The sequence below is a fragment of the Mesoplodon bidens genome, assembly GCF_964165515.1.
Source record: "Mesoplodon bidens genome assembly, chromosome: 2".
Taxonomy (NCBI): Eukaryota; Metazoa; Chordata; class Mammalia; order Artiodactyla; family Ziphiidae; genus Mesoplodon; species Mesoplodon bidens.
The window spans coordinates 56914209-56936773 of record NC_138177.1 but is presented as its reverse complement, the minus strand read 5'-3'; the positions used below and the strand labels follow the sequence as shown (position 1 = coordinate 56936773).

The following is a 22565-nucleotide window of genomic DNA, read 5'->3' as shown; positions in this document are numbered from 1 at the left end:
CCGTTTGCTTATCTGCAAAATGGAAAGACGTGAGAATCGGAAGGGGGCACACACATTCAAGAACTTTATAAACAGCTAAGGGCAATGCACGTGTTTGTTTGATTTTTTTAATAAATTTATTTATTTTTGGCTATATTGGGTCTTGGTTGCTGCACGTGGCTTTCTCTAGTTGCGGCAAGCGAGGGCTACTCTTTGTTGCTGTGCGCAGGCTTCTCTTGTTTGGTGGCTTGTGGAGCACGGGCTCTAGGCGTACGGGCTTCAGTAGTTGTGGCGCACAGGATCAGTAGTTGTGGCACACGGGCTTAGTTACTCCGTGGCATGTTGGATCTTCTTGGACCAGGGCTCGAACCCGGGTCCCGTGCATTGGCATGCGGATTCTTAACCACTGTGCCACCAGGGAAGTCCCTATGCATGTATTTTTAATGCATTTTCTTCCTTCAGACTAGTGTTTACCTGCACTTGCCTGTGTGGAAATCATACGATCAAAGGAATGTGATGTGATCCTTTTGTAATTTCTCCACCTTGGGTCCAAGGAAAAGCTGGTGGAGAGTAAAGCATTAATTGCGGCTCCCTGCAAGCTCCTAGGCTTCTCGGAAGCTCTGGGTTAATCCTGGGGTCAGGAACATTGTTTGGCCAGGGGAAACAGTGCATATGTGTAGGTCTTGGGCTGTCTCCCTTTCTCATCAGTGCTCCCCACCAAGTGCCCACCATTCCGTCCACCAACAGAAGAGACCTCTCCCCAGCCTCCCGTGATGACGTCTGTGGAAGTCACAAACTGGAGGTCCAATCAACAAGGATGCTCTGACCTAACAAATACTCTCCCTCATGTGAGGTTTAAGGATTTGGTTTTGGAGCCCCAGAAGAAAAAAGTTCCTGCAGATTTGGTGTGGAGAAACCCTTGTGAGCAGGGCATTCAAAAGTTGAATTAGTGGCTGGAGGAGGACTGGATGCTGGACGTTCCAGGAGTGAACGCTGGAATTCCAGGTGGGAGCCTGTTTCTGGCTGCAGCCCGGGTCATGCCAGAGGCTAGAGGTAGAAGCCTGGGAGCCAGACACAGCTCAAGGGTGGACTGGATGCTCTCGAGATAAGGCCAGCTAAGAGCTGTGAGCTCACTGAAGTTCGAAAACCGGCTCCCAGCCCCCAGCCCTCCCTCCCCTCAATCTAGTAAAATTGGTGCTCATCTCTGTAGTTTTGGAACATGATGGTAAGAATGGTGGTGCCTCGGGTTCTTGTGCTGGTCCTACCTCAGGCTCGTTTGCTTGCTTCCTTCGCATACTACAGACAGGGCTTTGCATAAAGAAGTGGGCTGGTGGATCACTGTTCTGCAAAGATCCCATTGTGCGACTGGAGCAGGCTACCTTCTCTGAGCCTCAGTGTTCTCATCTGTAAAATAGGCATATCGTTCCTTCTTTTCCTAATAACCAAACAAGTGTTCTTGTACTTTACCTTAAATAAATGTACTTTAAAGATGGCAAGCCTTTCTGACATCATTTTTGTGCATAAATACAAGTGATTAAAAGAGAAAGGCATTGGCCAATAACTTCATCACAACTGCCACGGTGATTGTAGGACCATCCTGATTTCAGAGTTAGTAAAATGTGAAAACTACAACACCTGTGTACCTACCATCTTGCTTAAGAGACAGAACAATTCGCAGCAGCACTAACAGCCTTGTGTCAACCTCCTTGACCTACCCTTTCCACCCTAGAGAAAACTGTCTTCAGTTTTGTGTTTACTCTTCCCTCATTTTTAGCTACCGTTTTTTTTAAACATGTACCCTATGCAATCCATTGTTGGAGCTTGTTTCACAATGGTTCCATGAGTGGAACTGTATCCCATTCTTTTGATGTTGTTAAAAATGATGAGAAGTTGATCTATGCTAATGTGTGTAGCTCATTTATTTTTCACTATTGAATATTCCACTCTCTTCTTATCCTGCTGTATTAATTGTGCTGATGGAAATTTGGGCTGTTTCCCATGTTTTGCTGTTAAGTTATTTTTGCTCTAAACATTCTCAGAGTTGTTTCTTAAAATATGTGTGTTTCTCCAGGGTATATACCTGGGCAGGGAACGGCTAAGTCTAGATGAGAGTACTTGCAGTTCTGATTGCTAGGTAATACTGCCGCCCTTATTTCTGTCCACTGAATAGCCCGAGGAGCCATGGGTCCTGTTCTTGCTTTGTTTACAGACCTTCAGGGGGAATAAGCGTTTATAAAAAGAATAGGGGGATAGTAAAGGAGAGCTTCCCAGACCATAGTCTGACTTTGAGCCATGGCTCTGGGGGGCAAAGCCAGAAAGGAGTGGAGGCCAGATGGAGCACTGCTGTTGGCCCTGAGCATGTGTGTGAGGTGAGGCTGTCCTTGCCTGAACACTGAGTCTCAGACTGTGGCACAGCTGACATCACAGAATCCACTGTGAGGCTACGGCTGGGCTTCGGGACCTAGAAATTCAGACAAAACACTGCATGCGTTCTCAGACTGTATGTTTCTTTATTTAAATTGCAGTAAGGAAGCTGAAATGGGCTCTCCAGGGGTACTTCCCAGAGCCCTGGTCCCCTTTGCAGCTCCCAGCTCTAGGTCCTATTGATGGGCTTCAGTGGTCACTGGCTCCACGGTCTCAGATGTCACACCGGTGATTTCCAGCCCCTGGCCACTCTCTGCTGTCTCTGTGATGGCCTCCATTCGGGTCCCTTCCACTGGCTTCGCCAGGATGCTCCCAGGTTTATTGTGTGATGAGGCCACTGTCTTTGTTGTAAGTCTGGCTCTCATATTCCTGAAGAAAGAGCTGATCCTGCTGAGTCTCTTGGTGGTGGGACCTGAACTCGCTGGAGATAAGCTCCTGCCCGATTTGTGCGAGGTCCTTGACTCGTTGGTGATGGGAGCACGGCTGATGCCTTTGGGAGCAGTGGCCTGCTCGCTGCCCCCTGGGCTGCCGTGGCCTTTGGCCTTTTGGTCATCTCTAGTGGCTCTGCGGCCGCCTGAGCACGGGCCAGCTGCTTTGGGGATTGTCTTGCTCCCCGCTACGTTGTGGTGGCTTTCCACTGAACTGCAGAGCGAGGGGCTCGTCAGAGCTCTGTCCTCTCCCCAGTGCTCCCTTCTCTCCCTTCTTCCCTTGCGGGCCTGGGACACTCTCTGTGAGCTGCCATCCTGTTCACTCACTTTGCCTTCCTGTGGCAAAGTTGAGATGAGGGTCCCCTCATCCTCCTTGTGGGCTCTTGCTTTGACAGCCTTGCTGGTAGGTTCTGCTCCGACCACAGTCATGCCGGCCCCTGGGGAGAGGCTGGTGGATGTGCTGGAAGCATACTCTGAATTGTTCTCAGCACCTGCCAAGGCCATTTTCCCGCTCCTCAGGGATGTTGTGGCAGCGTCCCCAGTGGCTCTGTTGGTTTTGCTTCCTCCAGGCCCGTCGCTGGCTGTGGCTGCTATGGCCGTGCTCCGCTCTTCAGCGGCAGGAGACTTGATCACTGCCGTGCTCAAAGCACCCGCTGCGGTGCCTCCTGCCACCCCTGCTGTCTCCACCTTTGTCGTTGACTGCGATGCTGACGCTTTGTCAAGCCCTGTAGTAGGTTTTGCTTTCGCAGTGGCCACATCGGGCATGGTATCAGGCTTGTGGGAGTCCAGTTGGATTCCGTGCCCCCCAGCAAAAGCTGCAGACGTGGCCCCGGCCACCTCAGAGCACGTGTGGAGGCTGCTGACGCTCACGTGGTCCTGATGCCCCTTTCTTTGGAAATCCTCCACAGCCGGGCTCCTCCCGTCCTCCTCCTCAAACACAGGCATGCAGGTCATGTCCCAGGGTGGATCGGCATAGGTGTTGCTTTCACTGTCCACTGGTGGTCGCAGGAGGTAAACCAGCTGTTCCCAATCGGCGAAGAGGTCTTCCTGCGCGTCCAGAGGGGGACACGGCTGCAGGTAGAAGCAGCGGCCAGTGGCAAGCTTCACGCGCAGCTGTTGTTTCTCACGATTGTGAGTGGAGATCCTCACGAACTCCAAGGGAAGGTGCCTGGTGAGCTCTAAGGTCTTTGCAGCCTTGTGGCTCTTGCCCTTGGTGGCCTGGCTGCGCTCGGCGTGCTTTTCACAGCCGGTGGCCCGTCGGGCCAGCAGCGTGATGTCTGGGAGCGGGAGGACGGGGCTGGTGGATGTGATGCCCATGGTCACCATGCCGCCCCAGTTGTGCACGTCAATCGCTTCTCCCCTCTTCGTGACCTTGATGATGTCACTCTCGAATATCGTTGCGTACTTGAAATTGTCGTATTCGCCCTTGTGCAGTTGCTGCTCCAGCTTCCCCGTGGTGGTGTTGAACAGGTCCACCCAGGTGCTGCTCCGGGCCGTGTGATACGGGAGCAGAGAGTCCCCACTCATGGCTGTCTTTGATCAGGACAGGCAGCGCGGTTAAGGCGGCTCCCTGGCTCTTCCCTCCCTCGGCCTCACTGGCAGAAGAGCGAGCTGCGATGCTCCTGCGTCACCCAGGCGGCCCTACGGCAGGTCTTCCAAGCCCGCCCCGTAGGCCCCCACGTTTGCCTCAGGGTCTCCCAGAGGCAGGGGTGTGGGTAGGGGCACAGATGATCACAGCGGGGACGCTGTAGGGCGCCTGGAGCCCAGGCTGAATCTCTTCAAGTGTGTAGAGAGTTATGGTAGGCTCCCCTCCGCCTCACCTCACTTCTGCTTCTGGGTTTTTATGTCCCCAAGAGGCTGTGGTGAACTTCCGTCCTAGTGAGAGAAGTAACCACTTTGTCAGCCTAACGCCCTGGCACAGCCTATTTATCCTCTGATGCCCTTTGTGACCTATCACTGTCACAAAGCCCTTTGCGACCTATCACTGTCACAAAGCCCTTTGCCTCATCCCCCAGCTGCCCCTCAGGGCAGGGCCCCCATCCTCTCCCAAACACCCCATTGCCCCCGCGGAGGACAGGCCCATCCTGCCAGGGACTCAGGTGCGTTACCAAAATAAAAATGTCTTCAACTGGGAAAGTTTTGTGTGGGTCCTTTTTCTTTGCCTCCCCCAAATTCAGCTACTGGATGAAATCTATAGGAATGTAAGATGATTGGATCAATTTGAACCATTTAAGCTCATGGTTTAATTGTATCGAATAAGGCAGAGTTGGCAGTGGCGATCCTTAGTCTGTCCTTTCATAGAATCTCAGTAAACGTGGACGATGGTGATTTTTAATAATAACATTAAAATTTGCTTCTCCTAGGCACCATGCTGCATTCTTCACATATGGTGGTAAGAATCCAGTGAGTTTGCTACTGTTAACTACTGTTCCCAGTTTATAGGTGAAGCAATTGAGGTTGTATCTCCTGTTTAAATTCCCAGAGGTAATGGTAGCAGAGGCACTATTTGAATGTAGGTCTACCTGATTCTAAAGCCTTTGTTCTGAACCACTACAGTACTTAGCCTCACAAAGAAAGCTTGGCCCAGCCAAATGTTTTCAAACTGGACTGATTTAACTACCTTTAAGAAGACCTATTTGGTGCCTTATTAGAAGTTGCATAATTAATTTTAATGTGTGTATATATGTCATGGAGAGAACCCAAGACAGCAGTTGGGCTGATGTGGGGATTAAATTATCCAGGGGATCCCTCAGATCCTCCCTTCCTTTATGCTTGTGCAAACAGCCTGTGTGTGGAAACCTAGTTATTCTTAAGACATGTCCTCCCCCAGTGAAATGGGGGGTGAGTAGCCTGAGATGTAAGCTTTGATTCCAAGAGCCTGCCAGATGCTGTCCTGTAGTAACCTCCCTACCAGGCAGAAGTGGTTTGGAAGCCTTGACACCTGTGGGGAGCATGTACCATTAGACATCCTGCCTCTTTGCCACTCCCACAGAGCTAGTCAGAGAATAAGTGATTTCTACATTGTGACTTAAAAGTTCTGAGAAAGGCCCTTGCTCCCAACTCTCTTTTCTCCAGTTTGATGTTATGCTTGAAATCCCACCATAGAGATTCATTCCTTGAGGGTAAAGGCTATCTTTCTGTTAAAATACACACACCTGGGCTTCCCTGGTGGCGCAGTGGTTGAGAGTCCGCCTGCCGATGCAGGGAACGGGGGCTCGTGTCCCAGTCTGGGAAGATCCCACATGCCGGTCTGGGAAGATCCCACATGCCGCAGAGCGGCTGGGCCCGTGAGCCATGACTCCTGAGCCTGTGCGTCCGGAGCCTGCGCTCCGCAACAGAGGCCACAACTGTGAGACGCCCACGTACTGCAAAAAAAAAAAAAAAAAAAAAAAAAAATACACACACCTGTCCCTCAACAGATGACTGGATAAGCAAAATGTGGTCTCTCCATACAGTGGAATATTATTCAGCCATAAAAAGGAATGAAGTACTGATATATGTTACAACGTGGATGAACTTTGAAAACATTATACTCAGTCAAAGAAGCCACGTATTGTATGATTGTATTTATAGGAAATACCCAGAAGAGGCAAATCCATAGAGACAGATATTAGATTAGTGGTTGCCTAGGGCTGGAGGGAGCAGAGAATGGGGAGTACAGGATTTCCTTTTGTGGTGATGAAAAATTCTGGAACTAGATAGTGGTGATGCTTACACAGTATTGTGAATGTACTGAATGCCACTGAATTGTACACTCTAAAATTACAGTGGTGAATTTTATCACACACACAGACACACACACACACACACTCTCCTGCTCAGAACCTTTTTAGTTCAAAAACATAGCTTTCAGCTTTAGAGAGGTCACCTGTGTGACCTTGGGTATCCTACCTAGCTCTCCACTTCATCTGTAAAATGGGGATAATAACAGTTGCTGGTGAGGATTAAATGAGATAATGCATGTAAAGTATTGAGCATATTGTCTCACTCAATAAATGTCATCTATTATTGGCATTAATTTCAACTGGCCCTTTAAGCTTCAGTGTGAATTCCTTCTTGACAGCAGTTTTCGGTAAGACAAATAGAGAAGCTTCTGTGGTTAGAGCCACCATGAGAACTCAAAAGGATCCTCATTGGACAAACCTGGCCTCCTCTGAGGTTTTTTCTCAGGCAAATCCATGAAAACACTTTACTCCACGGAGAAACTGCTTGAACACAACCAAAGAGTATGGGATGCGGAAGAGAGGAAAAGCTTGGTATGGGTTTGGGTTTCAGGGTTTCTTCAAAGCCCGTGGGAGAAATTCAGATAAAGATGGAAATAGCATTTTAGCTCCTGGCAGAAAGTGGAAGTTTCAACTCCAGAAGCCCTGTCCTGGGCCAGAACCCTTTACAGCTCTTTATTCTGAAGTAGGCGTCAGGCCAGATCTCAGGGAAAGGCCAGGGGACAGGATGAGGGTGGGAGACAGGAGGGAGTGTGGGCTGTCCATGCCCTGCCACTGTGACATCACAACCCCAGCAGGTGGTGGCCCAAGGAAAAGACCTTGTCAAACCAGGTGTCTGACTCTGGCAGATCCCATCCAAGTTTATTCTTTCAGAGCCCCAGTTTCCCTCTCTGTCGAACGTGAAACTAGATGAACTAAGCAAATTGATGGTAAATACTTATTAATCCTTTCTTTTTAAAGTATGGAAACATAAACTTGGTTACAGAAAACAAAACTATTTTTAATGCATTTGTTAAGAGAACTCACAGTTCCACTGATGATTTACATGCATTTCTCAGATCAATTTTTCTTGCCATTGCCACTTCCCCCTTCCTTCCTCTCTAATTCGTTGTTGTCCATTGGCAGCTTTAAAACTGTCTTAAGTTTCACAACGGCTGATTGGTGGCTCATCCAGAAGGTAAATGCAAGGAAATTCATCCCCCTCCACCAAGACAAGGAAAATAGATTATCTCCTGAAAGAAGTGGTAAACAGTACTTCCCCCAGATGCTCTGTGCAGGTTAGGAACTGCCCCTGATATGTAGTTAAAGCAGCAAAATTAGGATGCCTGTGTCACAGGTGATAGTTTAAAGGAACTATACGTGAGTTCAAAGGAGCAGGCATGCTTCATGTGCATGAACATTCAAGGAAGCGAGGATCTCTCTGAAAAATGGCATTGGTGGCAGAGTAGCCAGTTTTTATTCCCAGCCTGTGAGTGTTACTTATGTGCACAGGGAAAGAGCAAGGGACCCTGGTTCTCTTCCAGACCTAAGGAATCATATGCTCTGGAGATTCCAGAAAATTAGGTAGACTATTTTCTTTGAATTATCACACCTATGCTGTCTAAAGTTATACTCTCTCTTCCTCCCCATCCTCACTGCCATTCTTTTCCAAATTTGAAATACCTATTTGCAACAATGAGACACAAACTTGGACCTTATAAGAGATGTAATTCAAGTGAACACGAGGAGTTCTGTGACAGATTGTAAGGTTCAAGTTGAGCAACAGGTGTACATTTTAGGCTTTTGTATATTCAGAGAAACTGGTAGTTGAGGTATTCAGATTTTATATCAAAATTCTATCTTTTTTAATAAATTTATTTTATTTTATTTTTGGCTGTGTTGGGTCTTTGTTGCTCTGCACAGGCTTTCTCTAGTTGTGGCGAGCGGGGGCTACCCTTCATTGTGGTGCGCAGGCTTCTCTTTGCAGTGGCTTCTCTTGTTGCGGAGCATGGGCTCTAGGCACACAGGCTTCAGTAGTTGTGGCCCACTGGCTCAGTAGTTGTGGCGCACGGGCTTAGTTGCTCCATGGCATGTGGGATCTTCCCGGACCAGGGCTCGAACCCATGTCCCCTACGTTGGCAGGCGGATTCTTAACCACTGCACCACCAGGGAAGCCCCCAAAATCGTATCTTAATATCAAACAATCTAAAGGATATGCTTGCTGTTGTGTCCTAGGGTTTGTCAATGAGAAATTGAGCATCAGAAACCACAGACTGAGGAACAGGATTGGAAGTCAAAAATCCCACCTAGTGGCACCCCAGAGAACAAAGAACACCTGCAGAATATTTTAAAGCTCGAGACCACCCCCTACACCACCATCTCCAAAGGAGAGGGGAGGGAAATGGTTAGATCTCAACAAACAACCAATTTAAAAGAACACAAACCAGCACAACACTTAAGTTCACCATGTCTTGGTTCCAATATTTATTATATTGACAGGTTAGGAATACTAGGATAAATAAGTAATATCTTCTTTTACAGAAAATTGTAATGATACTACTGAGTAAGATTAAACACTCTGAGGATTTCACAGAAACGTCAGAATTTAAACAGACAGTAGCCAGAGTCCTCGTGGCCAGTGTGAGTGACTGTCTCACAGCTATAAATGCTCTGGGCCCGATTTCTACAAACATCTGCATGACAGAAACAATGCCATTAACATCTAATAATGCTAAAGCCTAGGCATCACCTGGCTTCAAATGCGTCTCCACTGATTGTGGTTTTCAACCGCAAGAAAAGGAAAATGGAATATTCTTTGGCTCTTCCAGCCTAGAAAAAATTCCTGACCTAAGTCACTGAGCAGAGAATCCTAACCCTTTGGAAGCTGGGCTCTGTTTCTGCTTTCTTCCTGTGACATTATAACTGAGTTGCAACAGAGGACCTGCGTTAATGCTTGGGTGCCAAGGGGAAGAGGCCTTTTCTGTTGGCACAAAACTGCAGTCAGTCCAGGCTGGCACAATTCTGTTCTCCTGGAGCTGACAAGCTCTTCTGGCCACCTGAATACTTTGCAAGACACTGCACGTGCTGATATGATAGCCCCCCCCCCAAATTCTCAGAAACCAGATCTGAGGAAAGTCATGAGAAAGTCACAGTGGTGTTGTGTGGTGCAAACATCAGAAGAGCACAACGCCTAGTTTTGAAACGAACGCCTTGCACACGGTAATTCCTGTACAGAACAGCATATTTGCTAGAAAGCACAACCCTAGCCATCGCACAGCTTCACAAAATGCCATTCTCACTCCACGTCCCCTACAAGTGACAGTGGCAGCGGCAGCAGAGGAGGTGGCCCCACCCCACCCACCCAAGGTACAGATGCTTCTTCTGCATGAATCCTAATGGTGGGAGGCCTAGTTTTTGCAGAATCCAGATGAAAGGCAGGCAGGACCCTAACCAGGGGCCATCTGGAGAATCCAAGGAAGGCCAAGGTGTTAAGGCCTAAATTCTGGAGTTGAAGAAAAAGATGCCCTTGTTGCCCTGGTCCAGAGTCCACTCGGGGGTAGAGTGGAAAGGTCCGGCTGAGTCACCGAGGGCCCTCCCGCCTTGATGGTTCTTTGCTGCTGGGATTCAAGAGGTGCACAGGAAGTCAGATCTCCAGTGGCTTCAGGGTTTCAGATGTAAAAGGAGGATTCGATGAGGACTCCGCAGTTGCCCCATACCACGGCTGCTTAGCTCTGCAATGTTCCCTCTTTTATCTGTTGGATAAAAAGGTTTCTCTCATCTTCTGGAGTCCTCCCATTCTGAGCCCGGACAATGCATGTAGGCCGGTGCAGGTTGAGCATGTATATCAAATGCTGCTTCTCATTCTTGAGCTCCTCAATTTGGGCCTTCAGTTCGGCATTCACACTCTCCAGCTTCTCTGACTCCTGGGGGACAAGGAGCAGAGGGATTAGGAAGGGAAGCCACGGGCCAGTGAGGAACGGGGTGGCCTGCTGGTGGCCCCTGGGTGGCAAGGGGTAACAGCTGGGACACGTCGGGGCTCATCAAGTTGGGAATGGCCGCTGGCTCCCTGCTACAGTGCCCCACAAAGCCGGGACAGCAGCATTAGGTTTGGGAGAATCCAGAGCCTGGAGAAGCCTTTGAACTTGGAGGCTCCTTCAGAGATGCCTTGAGTTTCCACTCAAGGTTGAGGCAGGTTGTGACCCTAATAGTAACGAAACAGCAATAGAAGCAATGGCAAAGAGATCTCCTTTGCACAAGTACAACAGCCCATGGGCAGGTCTTCTGGACCCAAAAGGGCCTTGGGGACTGGAAGGCAATCCAGACTCATGGTGCTTGGTCTTCTGTGAGTCACTGATTTCACTGGGAAGCTCATCTCCCCAGAAAGAATGTATAGCAATAAACAAAATGTCTTAATTTTCACTGACCCCCTGAAGCAATTGACAGAACCCTTGGGGACCTGTGGAACCTGGGTGAAGACTCTGCCCTGGCCTGTCTACACTTGGGAGAGGGGACACAGCCACTGGAGAGACTGCATCACGGCCTGCTCCAGCTGCCCGCAGATGCCATTGCCACTGGTGCTTCTCCCTTCTGGAAGGGGAGCCGGCTGAATGCAGCTGGGAGCACAGACTATTGGATGCACCAAAGAGAAGGGCTGCAGAGTTAAGAACAAGAGAGGAATGCAAAGAAAGTGTAACCTCTGCCTGTAGATTAAGGAAATAGCTTGTTTGAAGAGATTAATTAAAGGCTTTTCACAGTGAGCCAAATGAGAGGTGGCAGCTTCCTTTTCTGAGGAAAATGGGCGAGTGAAGCCTCTTTCACTGGACTGACGTATCCTGTACCTGGAGGCTTCTGGACGTGTATGGACCGGCCGAGGGGGAATATGGGCACCAGATGATCTTGTGGTTTTTAATTCACACACCTGCTTCTTACACATCCAGAGTCACATTCATTGTGCTAACAGCTTTGCTACTTCATCGTTCTGCAACTGGCATTTCTGCTACCAGCTACAATGCCCTTCCTGGGAAAGCACTTCTGGGTGGGGGCTTTCAAACTCCCCTTCCTCACGTGACGCGAGGTTGGCCGGGGACAGGTGTGAGCAAGAGGAGGGAGCGAGGCACACAGGCACTCACTTTCTGCAGGCACTCTGTCTTCTCCTTCTTCTTGTTTCGGCACTTGGCAGCTGCAATCTTATTTCTTTCCCGTCGCCTCTTTTTCCTTTCATCTTCTTCAGGGGCTACCTGTAAAATTCAAGAGGCACAAGCTTAATGGGAGGTTAGAAATTCAATCCACCTCAAATACACTGCCTTTTATTTCCAGCTAAAACTGACAAACTGGGGCAGCCCTAAAGAATTCGGGAGAAGTAAAGCCCTAGACTTTTGCATGCAACCTCTACACACACACACACACACACACACACACACACACACACACTCAAGAATGAATAATGAAAAATCAAAGAACAGTTAAAATTATATTGGCAATATTAGTAAATAAAATTGATTTTACTTTTAAAAAGCATTTGGATTTTAAAATAGGAGTTTGATATTCAAAGTGATAACTATTGGTTATCAAATAGAGCAAGAAACAGATTTTGTTCAGTAAATATGTCCTTTCCCCTAGAACCAGGAATGACCTCAGGAATATCACCTTGCCACCCATTCCCCCTGCCTCTTCTTCGATTCATCTCTGTCTTCACCTGACATCATCATAGAACCTCCTTCCTAAATTCAGGAGAAGCCCGTGCAGCTCCTGGAGAAGAGGAACCCAAGCTATTCCCCAACCAAAGTGGTGTTATCAGCCCATGGCTTGGTGCCACCTGTGGGTGTAGAACTAGAACCATCCATTGATTCATCCAACAAGTTGATACTGATCTCTTCCTCTGTGCCCCACCCTGAGCCAGCCCTGCAATCCTCAGAGAACAAAACCCTGTCCTGCTTTACCATCTGGTCCTCTGTGAAGTTCACTCTGATCCTGACTTTGCCTAAGGACTGATGGGGAACCAGCAAAGTCTGGCTGCTGGACTTGGCTCAGAGACCAGAGTCCAGTGGGAGTGAAGCACTCACAGTGAGCAGAATGGGTGATGGTTTAGGCCACTAATGTCAGAACTTTGTCATGTCACTTGTCACTGCTCCAGACAGCAGGAAAGACCATGGGAGCCTCACCGCAAATCAAAGAGATCCTGGGACGCCACGATCACCTCACCTCTGACTTTGGATTAGATGACACTGACTTAAGGTTGGGCTGAGATGGAGGCTTTACAACGTAGGGAAACAAAGCCCAAGGGGGAAATACGATGAGAGGCATTTCTACCTTTTATGTCTTGGATCCCAGAACCACATAGGCAGACATTGGGTTTAGACTAAACTACCTTTGAATCTCACCTTCACTGTCTATTAGCTGTGAGACCTTGTGCAAGTTACTATGCTCTTTTGAGCCTCAGTTTCCTCATTTGTAAAATGGGATCAATAATCTTACCTACCCAATAGGGTTGTGATGAGGGTCAAATTAGTTAATATATGTAAAACCCTCTGCACAGGGTTTAGGTGCTATGGAAGCTTTAGTTATTATCATCATTAACCTCATCATCAATGTCTTCATTAAGAATTCAGCAAGTCTAGAATTTCCTTTGCAACTAACTCTACAGATATTTTTGGATAGGGGGGAGGATTCAAAGTATTCTCATAAAAGGAAGTACTTGAAAGTAGAGCAAATCTCAGAGTCACAAACTGTCACTGGAAAAGCCTTTCTAAAGGCCATTTAGATCAATCCCTCACTTTATTGATTTGCAAATGAGGCACAGAGTGGCCAAAAGTAATGTGCCAAGGGGGGCCCAGGAATCACCAGCTCATGGTCAGCAGACCAGTAGGCTACAACACTGGATGTAAAACCCAGGCCTGTGGCTCCTGGTCCTGTGTCCTCTCTTGGCCACAGCTGCCTCATTCCACCATGCTGCATTCCCAGAGGTGCCTGGGATCTGGGGAGGAGGCTCACGCTGCCCAGATACACAGGATGCCCGTGGGTTTCACAGGCTCAGTGCCTTAAGTTGAGAATTACAGCCACCAAGGAGACCAGAATTCAGCTAGGTCATTTGGTGCATTCTCTTCCCAGTAGAAAAATCTACTTGTTAAACTGACCTAAGATCAGAAGGTCACTTGATGAACAAAAAATCACACTACATGAGTTGGATGACTTTAAGACTGCTTCCATGAAGCTGGCTGCCTGCTTCTTGCTCTGGAGAACCCTCCGAATATCCCTCCAAAATGCTTTCCTTCCTTCCATGGCACCACTACTTCCACTGCATCCTGTAATTTCAAGATTTAATTTAAAAATTTTTTTTAAGTTTTTTCCTTGAGTGTCCCATGTTCCCACCCTGCACTTTCCAATATTGGACTGGGCACCAGTGACTTGCCCTGAGGTTAACTGCCCCTAATGCTGCCTTAAGGATATAGCATCATATAATAGTCCTGCCTACCATTCACTGAATGCTAACACTCAGCCAGGCCCTCTGCTAGACCCTTAACAAATGCCATCTCATTTAACCCTTAGATCAGTTCTATACTGGAGTCATTATTTACACACACACCCCCTTTCATAGAATCATAAAGATTCCTAACCAACTTCCTTTAAAACTCAGTTCTTTTCTGGCCAGGTCCACTACCTCTTGCCTAAAGGCAGTGATCATGCCAGTTAAGTGAGCTTGAAACACTCCCATCTTTCATCCATGAGGGGGAGGCCGACAAAACAGCTGAGACCTCAGCTCTGAAGTCCTCGAACCACCACAGCATTGCCAGCAAGCACCTCCCAAACTTCTCACCACGCCTGTTACTCCAGGTGTCTTATAAAAGGCTGCCGAGTGGAGAACAGCACAAGCGTCAGAGACAGAAGTGAACTTGGAGCAGAACCTGTACCGAGGCTGTGAGCATGGCCGACTGGTCCTTGCTCTACAGCCTGGCCACCTGGGTTATCGTAGTGATGAAAACAATCACCACACTCTCTGCTTCTTCAGAACAACTGGACACAGAAGGTGATCTCATCCAGACAGTCTCATGGCTTTCAATACCATCCATATGCTGATGGCTTCCAACTCTATCTCTGGCCCCGACTCTCCTCTCAGCTCCAGACCCACGTATCCAACTGCCTCCTTCCCACCTCCACTGGGGCATTGAACAGGATGGACGCCTGCTCTTGTCCCGCCCAATGTCCTGCAGTCCCAACCTCAGCAGTAAATAGGCTCTCCGTCTTTACTGCTGGTCAGGCCAGAAATTTTGGAGTCACCATTGACTCCTATTTGGAGTCATACCTGATGTATGACTCTGGGAAATCAGCTGTACCATCAAGACAGATCCAAAAGCTGACAACTTCTCAGCACCTCAAGGCCCTCATCCCGATGCAGACACTCTCGTGTCGGTACCCTGCTTCTGCCCTCGCTCGTACTGCCCATTCTCGACTCGACAGCAAGGGTAATCATTTAGGAATATTAGGTTAGACCATGTCGCTCCTCTGCTCAGAAACCCTCCCAGGGGCTCCCCACCTCACTCTGAGTACACGGCGTGTCTTTACAATAGCCTACAACACCCAATGTGATCTGGCCTCCACCCGTAAGCTCAGCCAGTGCCTGCCTCACTCCCCACCCCACAAGCGACCCCAGCCACTTGGCCCTCCTTTGCTACTGGTCCTGTGCACTCAGCACTCCCCTCCCTCAGTGCCCTTATTCTTGATCTTTTGCCAGATACCCATATGGACCTTATCCACCCCTCCTTCGAGTCTCTGCTCAAAGGCCATTCTATCAGTGAAGCCTCCCCTGAACTCCTGGTTTAAAACAGTAACCCCACTCCTACCCCCCTCCCCTGTCCCCCTTTGCTGCTTTATTTTTCTCCTTTGCCTGTCTCTTTTTTATGGATTTACTTATCTTGTGTGTTGTCTGTCTCCTCCCAGTGGAAGGTAAGCTCCCTGTGAGGGCAGTGATTTTGTTTTATTCATGGCCAAAGCCCCCTGCCTAGAGCATGCCTGGTGCATGGTAGGTGTGCAATAAGTAAGTGCAGAAAGAAAGGGCACCCCTGGGAGAACCTACCTCGGCTTTGGTGACTGACATCTCGAGGGGTCTGCCGCTGACGGTGACTGACTCCAGCGCCGAGGACATCCGGTGGCAGAGGTGCTTGCTCTGGATGGCGAACCTCAGCTCTTCCTTGACAAAGGGTGTCAGGTTAGCAAAATCCTCAAACACCAGTGACCCAGGAGGGGACAGGCAGGGGACGATGGCAGAGGCACTGACTTCCGAGGCAGAGACCTGGCCTGGGTGTTGAAGCATCATTTTGCTGAAAGACACATCAAAACCCAGACTACTTCAGGGATTTGGGGGCATGGGATCAAGGACCCCCCGCACTTGCGACCTCCAATACCTGAGCCCCACTCCCAGAAGAAGGTCCCATTAGCCCTCGGCCTTCTGCTTTGTTTTCATTTCACACCATCCTCATCTTGAGTAAAACAGGTTCTTAAAATACACAGCTCAGTGATGTGGATAAAATGCCTAGTTGAAGTTTATAAGGGGTGACGTTTCAGGCTATTCTGAATTCACAAGAGCTATTAGTATTGGCTGGTGTGCATATATGCAAATGTAGCCTCAAACAGTCCTGAAAGAGGAAGAGCGTTAAAAAAAAAAATCAGTGAGACTATTATGTAACCCCATTTGCAGTCTCCTTTTCAAAAAAACTTGGAAGGTATCTGAAATCAAGTTAAATCTATCAGTGAGTGGAAGTAAAAGCAAGGAGTGGGGGACCTTTGAATTTAGCAAATATATCTCTGAAGCTTCCCCCTTGGGAAGTTGGATCCAAGTCATTGAGAATGAGGACAGTAACTGTAGCAGGTGCATTTCTTCGCCCCAGTTTGGCTGGGGTGTGGGAATTCAGGTCACAAGGGACTAGAGTAGCCCTTTCTTAAGGTAAAGGTTGGTGAAGCAAAAGACCTCAGAGTAAAGAACAGTGAGGAGCTCAGAATTTGGACCTCCTTTGGGGAGTGCTGTTCAGCCCTGTGATGTTTGGAAGGGCTTGGGCTGGGCTCAGAGGGGGCCTGGGACTGGCTCTGGCACTAAGGAGTGGTGTGAACCGAGGCTCAGCCTTTATGTGACAAATGTCTGGGAGCTCCTACAGCACCGGGATGGAGTCTCCGCTGTTGCTCTTTCCAGACCCTGACCCAGCCCCTGGCACCGTCTTCTCCCAATGCCTGCTGACTGCTGGAGACTATCCAACTGCATATATGAAATGAGGAAGGGGCGGTTAAATCAAATGGCCTCTGAGGTCCCATCTACCCCCTATCATTCTACAGCCCAGGGAAGACAAAGGGACAAAAAAAAAAAAAAAAAAAGCAGGCAAGAAAGGGCAGAAATAGTAATGGTTCCATGGTTCCAGTTTGGAATAGCCTTCCATAAATCTCTTCCTGCTGTATACTCCCTCCAGCAGTGGCCATCCCCCCTCATCCCTGCTTTCAGTTCTCCAGGGGCGATGAGTGTGAGGATTCTTAGGGCAGGTGGTCCCCTTGGAGCATCCCTCTCAATCTGGGGACCTGAGGTCATTAGCTAAATCCAGACAGACAAGAAGCCCTTTGGCAAGTCGCTAACATTTCACAAGTGCCTCCTTCATTCCAGAAACCTTATGTGCCTTATCTCACTTAATCTTCATGAGAACCCAGTTAGGTCCTAGTCCCATTTTACGGATGAAGTAACTAAAATTTAGACGAGCTAAATAATTTGCCCAAAGTCATAGAGTTAGTACGAGGGAGCATCAGGATTTGGAATTAAGTTTTACTCCAGAACTCATGCCCTAAATTTACAGAACATAGAATAGTATTCTAAATTGTAAAAGCAAACAAAACGCCAGAGCAAACTTTTCTTGAGGGTTGGGAGTAGGCATGGGGATGGGTGAGGGTCCTGGAACTGAAGTGATGGAGGGGAGACTAAGCAAAGAGCCACGGGGAAAACGTGAATTCTGTATTGAATTCCTGAGCTTTCTCTGCCTGGGTGCACACTCAGACTGCTGCCTGCATTCAGGGAGTATGTGTTACTGAATCTTTTATCCAGGAATTCCCAGTCTGGGGTCAGAACATCAAGATTTGAAGCTCACTTCCTTATGCGTCATCATCTTACCTCCCAGAGCCTTCTCTCTCCTCTGTAAAAGAAGTCTAAAAACAATCACCCTCTTTTCCCAAAGTTGTGCAAGGCATTGAAGAACTAATACCTGAATATGCCCTGGAAAATATAATGCAACTAGGAAATATGTTATTATTGGGCCTCCCAGAGATCTGTCCAGCCCGGTACTGGCTCTCCAACAGATGCTCTGTGGGGTCCAGGTGGGTGGGTGGTTGGTCACTGTCTTTGATCTCAAACACTTCTGAATATAACACCCTGACCTCTACATCCCCCTTAAGATCCAAGATACACTGATGGTGGCAAGAATTCCAGGCCAATGAACACCACCATCGTTGACTATTCAGAGAAACCCAGGAAATGTATGTGATTCTCTTCCCAAAGCCCTATGTCCTGAGTCAGAACTGATATTCTTCTATCAGTTGAATCCTGTAATCTTAGGATGTGGGGAGGAGACTTTTCTCATAAACTCTGAGAAACCAGCTCTCCAAAGCCAGAGGCTTAAGATTCTCCCATGCAATTGTGTTTTCCCTCCCTTTCCAACATTATTAAAAACCCAGTAGTTCAGGGATGGATTTCAGAGCTACCACTGGGCTGGCCTTTGTCTGAAGGACTGCATGGCTCCCTTCTGCACAGGCAGTTTGAATTCCACCACAGTTGAGCGTAGTTCCATTTCACCTCCCAAGTTTATTAATGAGCTTTCAGGGCTTGGGGTCTGCTGTGTGGGATTTTTTCCCCCTTCTTAGTGTAAAGTCAGCAGTCCTGATGAAAGAAACTGAAGAATGCCAGTGGTATGGAATGTTTTTATGAAAAGCATTGGGTGGGCTTACTTGAGGATGGAAACAGGTTGTAAAAATGTTTAAAAGCCTTTCAGAAAGTAAAGCAGTTGTAACTAACGATTTGGGTTTTTCCTGCACTCAGCTAAAGTTCAGTTTCTTGAGATACTTTCTAGTTATTTTCTGCCTCATTCTCTTAAAATGTGATCAGCCTAGACTCAGGCTGTGCCCCTACAAGAAAAATGAAGTTAAACCTTCAGTTTTTCAGAAGGTTGAGACCCTTGAACATCCCCCTTTGAAGAAAAAAATTTAGAGGATTTTCTGAGCTGACTTTCTGTACTGACCTTAAAATTGTCCAGACTTATTACAAAGAACCTGCATTTTGCTTCTGCTTCATTATCTCTAATCAGAAATCGTGTCATATAATCGGTAGTTTCATCATTTTCAAGAAAGTGAAACTTTACTCATCTATTTCTTTAACTGGAAATTCAGCTCCCAGATTTTATTTCCTAGTAGCTGCTACTACCTTGAATTTTCACTTTTAATTTTCATTTCTTTCCACTAAGCACTGCTCATAAAACATCTTATAGTAGGTAGCCAGTTCTTTCACTAACTTCCTGTCTTGGTCTTTCTCCTAGCCCACTGGAAGTGGGTATATAGACACTGCAGTTGTAGGTGTAAGGCTAGACATCAGGACAGAGATGACGCTTGCAGGCCTATCACTACCACTCACACGCTGAGCACCCGCTGGCATGCTTTCTGGACCTCAGTCACCTCATGTGTAAAATGAGACCAATACCGCCTGCCCCAGTTCCCTCCCAGGACTGTCAGGAAGATCATATGAGATATGTGAAGGTGGATTTACACACATCCTGGGTAGCCATTATTACTGTGATTCCACTTTCCCCATTTCAGGGGGGACTCATAATGTTGCTGTCAATGAAGCTGAGCCCCATTAATCATGAATTAACTGGAACCCTCAAGAAATTCAGGTCAGTCACAGGCAGCTTCTTTTGCACTTTGACCTCCGGGCTCTTGGTGCACCAGATCAATTCCACCCCACTATTTGCTGGCCCCAGCTTGTCCCCACTGGTCTTAAGTACTAGAGAAATGACCAGGTCTCACACGTGAAACCATTTCCGGTTCCTGTCGTGTCCTGGCTGTGTACTTCCTCCTCCCCAAGCCGAGTAACACTTGGAACTACTGACCCTGTCCCATGCCCAGCCCATTTGAAAAGGGAAGAAATCATGAGCTCTATCCAATGGGATAGAACACCCAATATTAGAGTTGTCTAGGTCAGATCTTCATTTTGTAATTGAGTAAAATGGGGTCCAGGAAGGTAAAGTGACTTGCCCAAGACCATAAAGCTGGCGAGTGGCCCAGCCCAGGCCAAGCTGTTGACCATCCACCTGCTGCTCATTTTGCTTCATCACCAACAGAGATTCAACATCATGAGGATCAACCAATGAGACAAATGGAGAACACAGCCATTGGCCAGGTAGATGAAGGGTCAATAGTCCTAGGAACCTGTACCCACCACAGAGGAGGCTTTGATAGGACTAAGACAGGGAGGGAGTGTAGAAGAAAGGGGACAATGGGGAGAAAAGACCAAGAGGGGGAGAGAGAATGGTGGGGTTAAGATAGGAAGGATCTGGAGGCTCCAATAGCTGCCACAGGTGCTGGGTACTGTATATTAGTCACACTGTGTGCCTCGGGTGCTGCCTGCGGTGTTACCTCTGAAATCACCCAGACAATAATAACTGCAAAACCCACCCCCACCCCAGTCTTCATCCAGGATATCCTCAAAGCAGTAGCATTATTCTACAACAAATGCTACATGCAAAACAGGGGGACAGTCATACCAATTTCTCCTTCATTTAAAGTTAAGAGACAGAGGCCCCAAGCATGTGATCGTCACCCACACTGAAACAGGTTCATTAAGAGAGCACCCAGATTTTCTAGCACCCATTTTTTTTTTTCTGGCTCCATCAAGGGATTAGCAGCTCCTTTATTTGTAAGAAAGCATGTGCGATTTGGAAATGAAACTAGGAAAAAGAAAATGGTTAGAAGGAAAGGAAGTGATTCGATCAGATGAAAAGAGAGTGGGGGGAGCAGAGAAGGAGAACCATTCCAGTGGAAAGAACGTGGGGAAGGGAAGAGATGCCCCACAAAGAAGTCCCTTTTCCCCCACTACCTCGGAGGCCGGCCAATGACGTCCAAGCCCCCTCATTCAAGTCACTCAAGTCCCCTCATGGGTCCCTTGTCTTTCAATTACACCCCCTTAGAATCTGAAAACATTCGTCCAGACAGGACCGTAATGGTTGTCCAGTCCAACCACCACCTCGTGCCCGCAAACAGGCAGAGGGGCCAGGAGTGTCTATATGCGCACATTTCCCAGCTGGGGATATTGAGTGAGGCCCAGGACATCAAGTGCAGTGTAAGCTCTCAGGGTCCTGGCCCCTAGACCACAGAGCCAGTCTCTCAATTATCTGAACTGGCTTCGCACTCTCGCTCCCCCCCCACCCCCCCACGGTGGGTCTCCCCGGATGGAAAGCAGAGAAATCCGCGAAACCCCAGAGGAAGAGCTAGAGCTTGAGTCACAGGTCCTAGAGAAAAGCGTGTGAGAAACTTGGGACAGGAAGTCTCCGGCCCAGAAACTCGGCATCTGTGCCGGGAGCCTCTCCGCCTTCTGCCCTAGGGCAGCCACATGAGCGCGCACCACCTCTGTAAACTTACCCAACTAACTTTCGCTCCGGGCTACCGGCGCTGTCCTGCCTCCCGGCGCTCCGGGGCGGGCAGGGCGACCCCCAGCGGCCGCGCGCGCGACCCCGGCTCGCCAGCTCCTTCCCCATTCATTCCGTTCCGCCCCTGGGGCAGCCCTTCAGCGAGCCCCGGCCTCCGCGCCTCTGAGGAAGGCTGGGCTCGCAAGTGGCAGTGCCCGCGCACCGAGCAAGGGATGGAGCCGGTCGGCGAGCCCGATAGGCTCGGACACCCTGAGCACCCACCACCCGTCGACCGCTCCCAGGGGGTAAGTAAACGCGAGGGAGGAGAGGAGCTGTGCTCCGACGCCAGTGGAGGAGCGGGAGCCCGACCTCTCGGTTGCCAGGAACATTTCGCGCCCCAGGTCAAAAGAGAAAGTTCTTTGCGATAAAGTTTCTAAAGCGCCGAGAACCAGTGGTGGCTGGGAGAAGCTCAGCCAGAGTTCTTTCGAAGCCAGAGGCTGGGGCAAGTGTCGGGGGTGGGCGCAGGGGTCGGCGACTGGTTACCAGAGAGGCGCAAAGAGAATGAAAGCGAGCCACCCTTGCCGCGCTCACTCAGCTTCCAACGCTCACCTCCTGGCTCCACTCGGGGCGCCCAGGGTCCGGAGGGCGGGCGGGGTCGGGGTGGGGTCGGGCTGTTTGTGGGGCCGGCGGACGAGCACAGAGGGCGCACAGCCGGCGCGCAGGCTGGCGGATCCGCTGGAGCGGCGGCGCGGGGAGAGCGCTGTGCAGTGCGCGCCTCGCTGCGTGCGACTGTGGCTGGGAGCGCGTTGCATCACCCCTTTTATAGCCCTCGGGCTGGCGGCGCGCCCTTCTCCGGGTTACCAGTCCCAGGCTGACGTAATGCTATTAATAGCTTCCTCCGAGAACCAGCCGAACTAGGCTGGGCGAAAGCCGGGGTGGGGTGGGGGGCGGGGAGGAGGGGCCAAAGAGGAGGAGGGAAAAAGAGGGACCGGTGATGCAAGCTCGGGGAGGAGCCGGCCGGGGAGCGTTCTCCCGGCCTCGCACGCCGGGACACACGCACCCGCCCGCCCTCTCTCTCCATATCAGGACCGGAGCCGTCCGGGCTGGCCGCCAGATGTGCGTACTCGCCGCTGCGTGTTCCAGGCATGAGCCAATGGTGCCCAAGCCAGCGGCATGACTCCACCGCGCTGGCATCTCTCCCTCCGCTAAGTTGCGGAGGGGGGAGTTTGGAGAGGCGGGTCCTGGCCGCTGCCCAGACTAGGTGAGGCTGGAAGCGAGCAGCGACCTTTCTCTAAAATGCGTGGTCATTTTCTGGCGCTTCGTGAAAATACTCCCTTCGCAGTCAAAAGCCTCCTTCTCAAGTAGGGGACGGGATAGGAACAGAAGGATTATTCCCC

The 22565-nt window shown here is 49.3% G+C and overlaps 2 protein-coding genes across 3 annotated transcripts; both read right to left on the bottom strand.

Moving 5' to 3' along the window:
• Positions 1-2579: 2579 nt before the first annotated feature.
• LOC308611962 (Golgi-associated RAB2 interactor protein 4-like) lies at positions 2580-4610 on the bottom strand (the record flags this gene model as incomplete). The annotated part of the gene is made up of 1 exon (XM_081224163.1): positions 2580-4610. Exon 1 carries the CDS (start codon positions 4356-4358, stop codon positions 2580-2582), a length of 1779 nt encoding a protein of 592 aa, XP_081080289.1. The 5' UTR covers positions 4359-4610.
• Positions 4611-9001: 4391 nt separating this feature from the next.
• Positions 9002-21949, bottom strand: ATF3 (activating transcription factor 3). 2 transcript variants are annotated; one of them, XM_081224301.1, is made up of 4 exons: positions 21778-21949; positions 15603-15846; positions 11662-11769; positions 9002-10455 (listed from the first exon to the last, which is right to left on the bottom strand). In XM_081224301.1, exons 2-4 carry the CDS (start codon positions 15840-15842, stop codon positions 10258-10260), a joined length of 546 nt encoding a protein of 181 aa, XP_081080427.1. In that variant the 5' UTR covers positions 15843-15846; positions 21778-21949; the 3' UTR covers positions 9002-10257. The 2 variants fall into 2 exon arrangements, with proteins under 2 accessions (XP_081080427.1, XP_081080426.1); XM_081224300.1 differs by lacking the exon at positions 21778-21949 and adding an exon at positions 21182-21750.
• Between the last annotated feature and the right edge of the window lie 616 nt (positions 21950-22565).

Coding starts and splice junctions, on each gene's coding strand:
- ATF3 (XM_081224300.1), bottom strand. CDS start 21,297: ATGGGGAAGGAGCTGGCGAGCCGGGGTCGCGCGCGCGGCCGCTGGGGG. Junction 11,770..15,602: donor TGTCAGTCACCAAAGCCGAG/GTAGGTTCTCCC, acceptor TGAATTTTACAG/GTAGCCCCTGAAGAAGATGA. Junction 10,456..11,661: donor AGACAGAGTGCCTGCAGAAA/GTGAGTGCCTGT, acceptor CTTGTCCCCCAG/GAGTCAGAGAAGCTGGAGAG.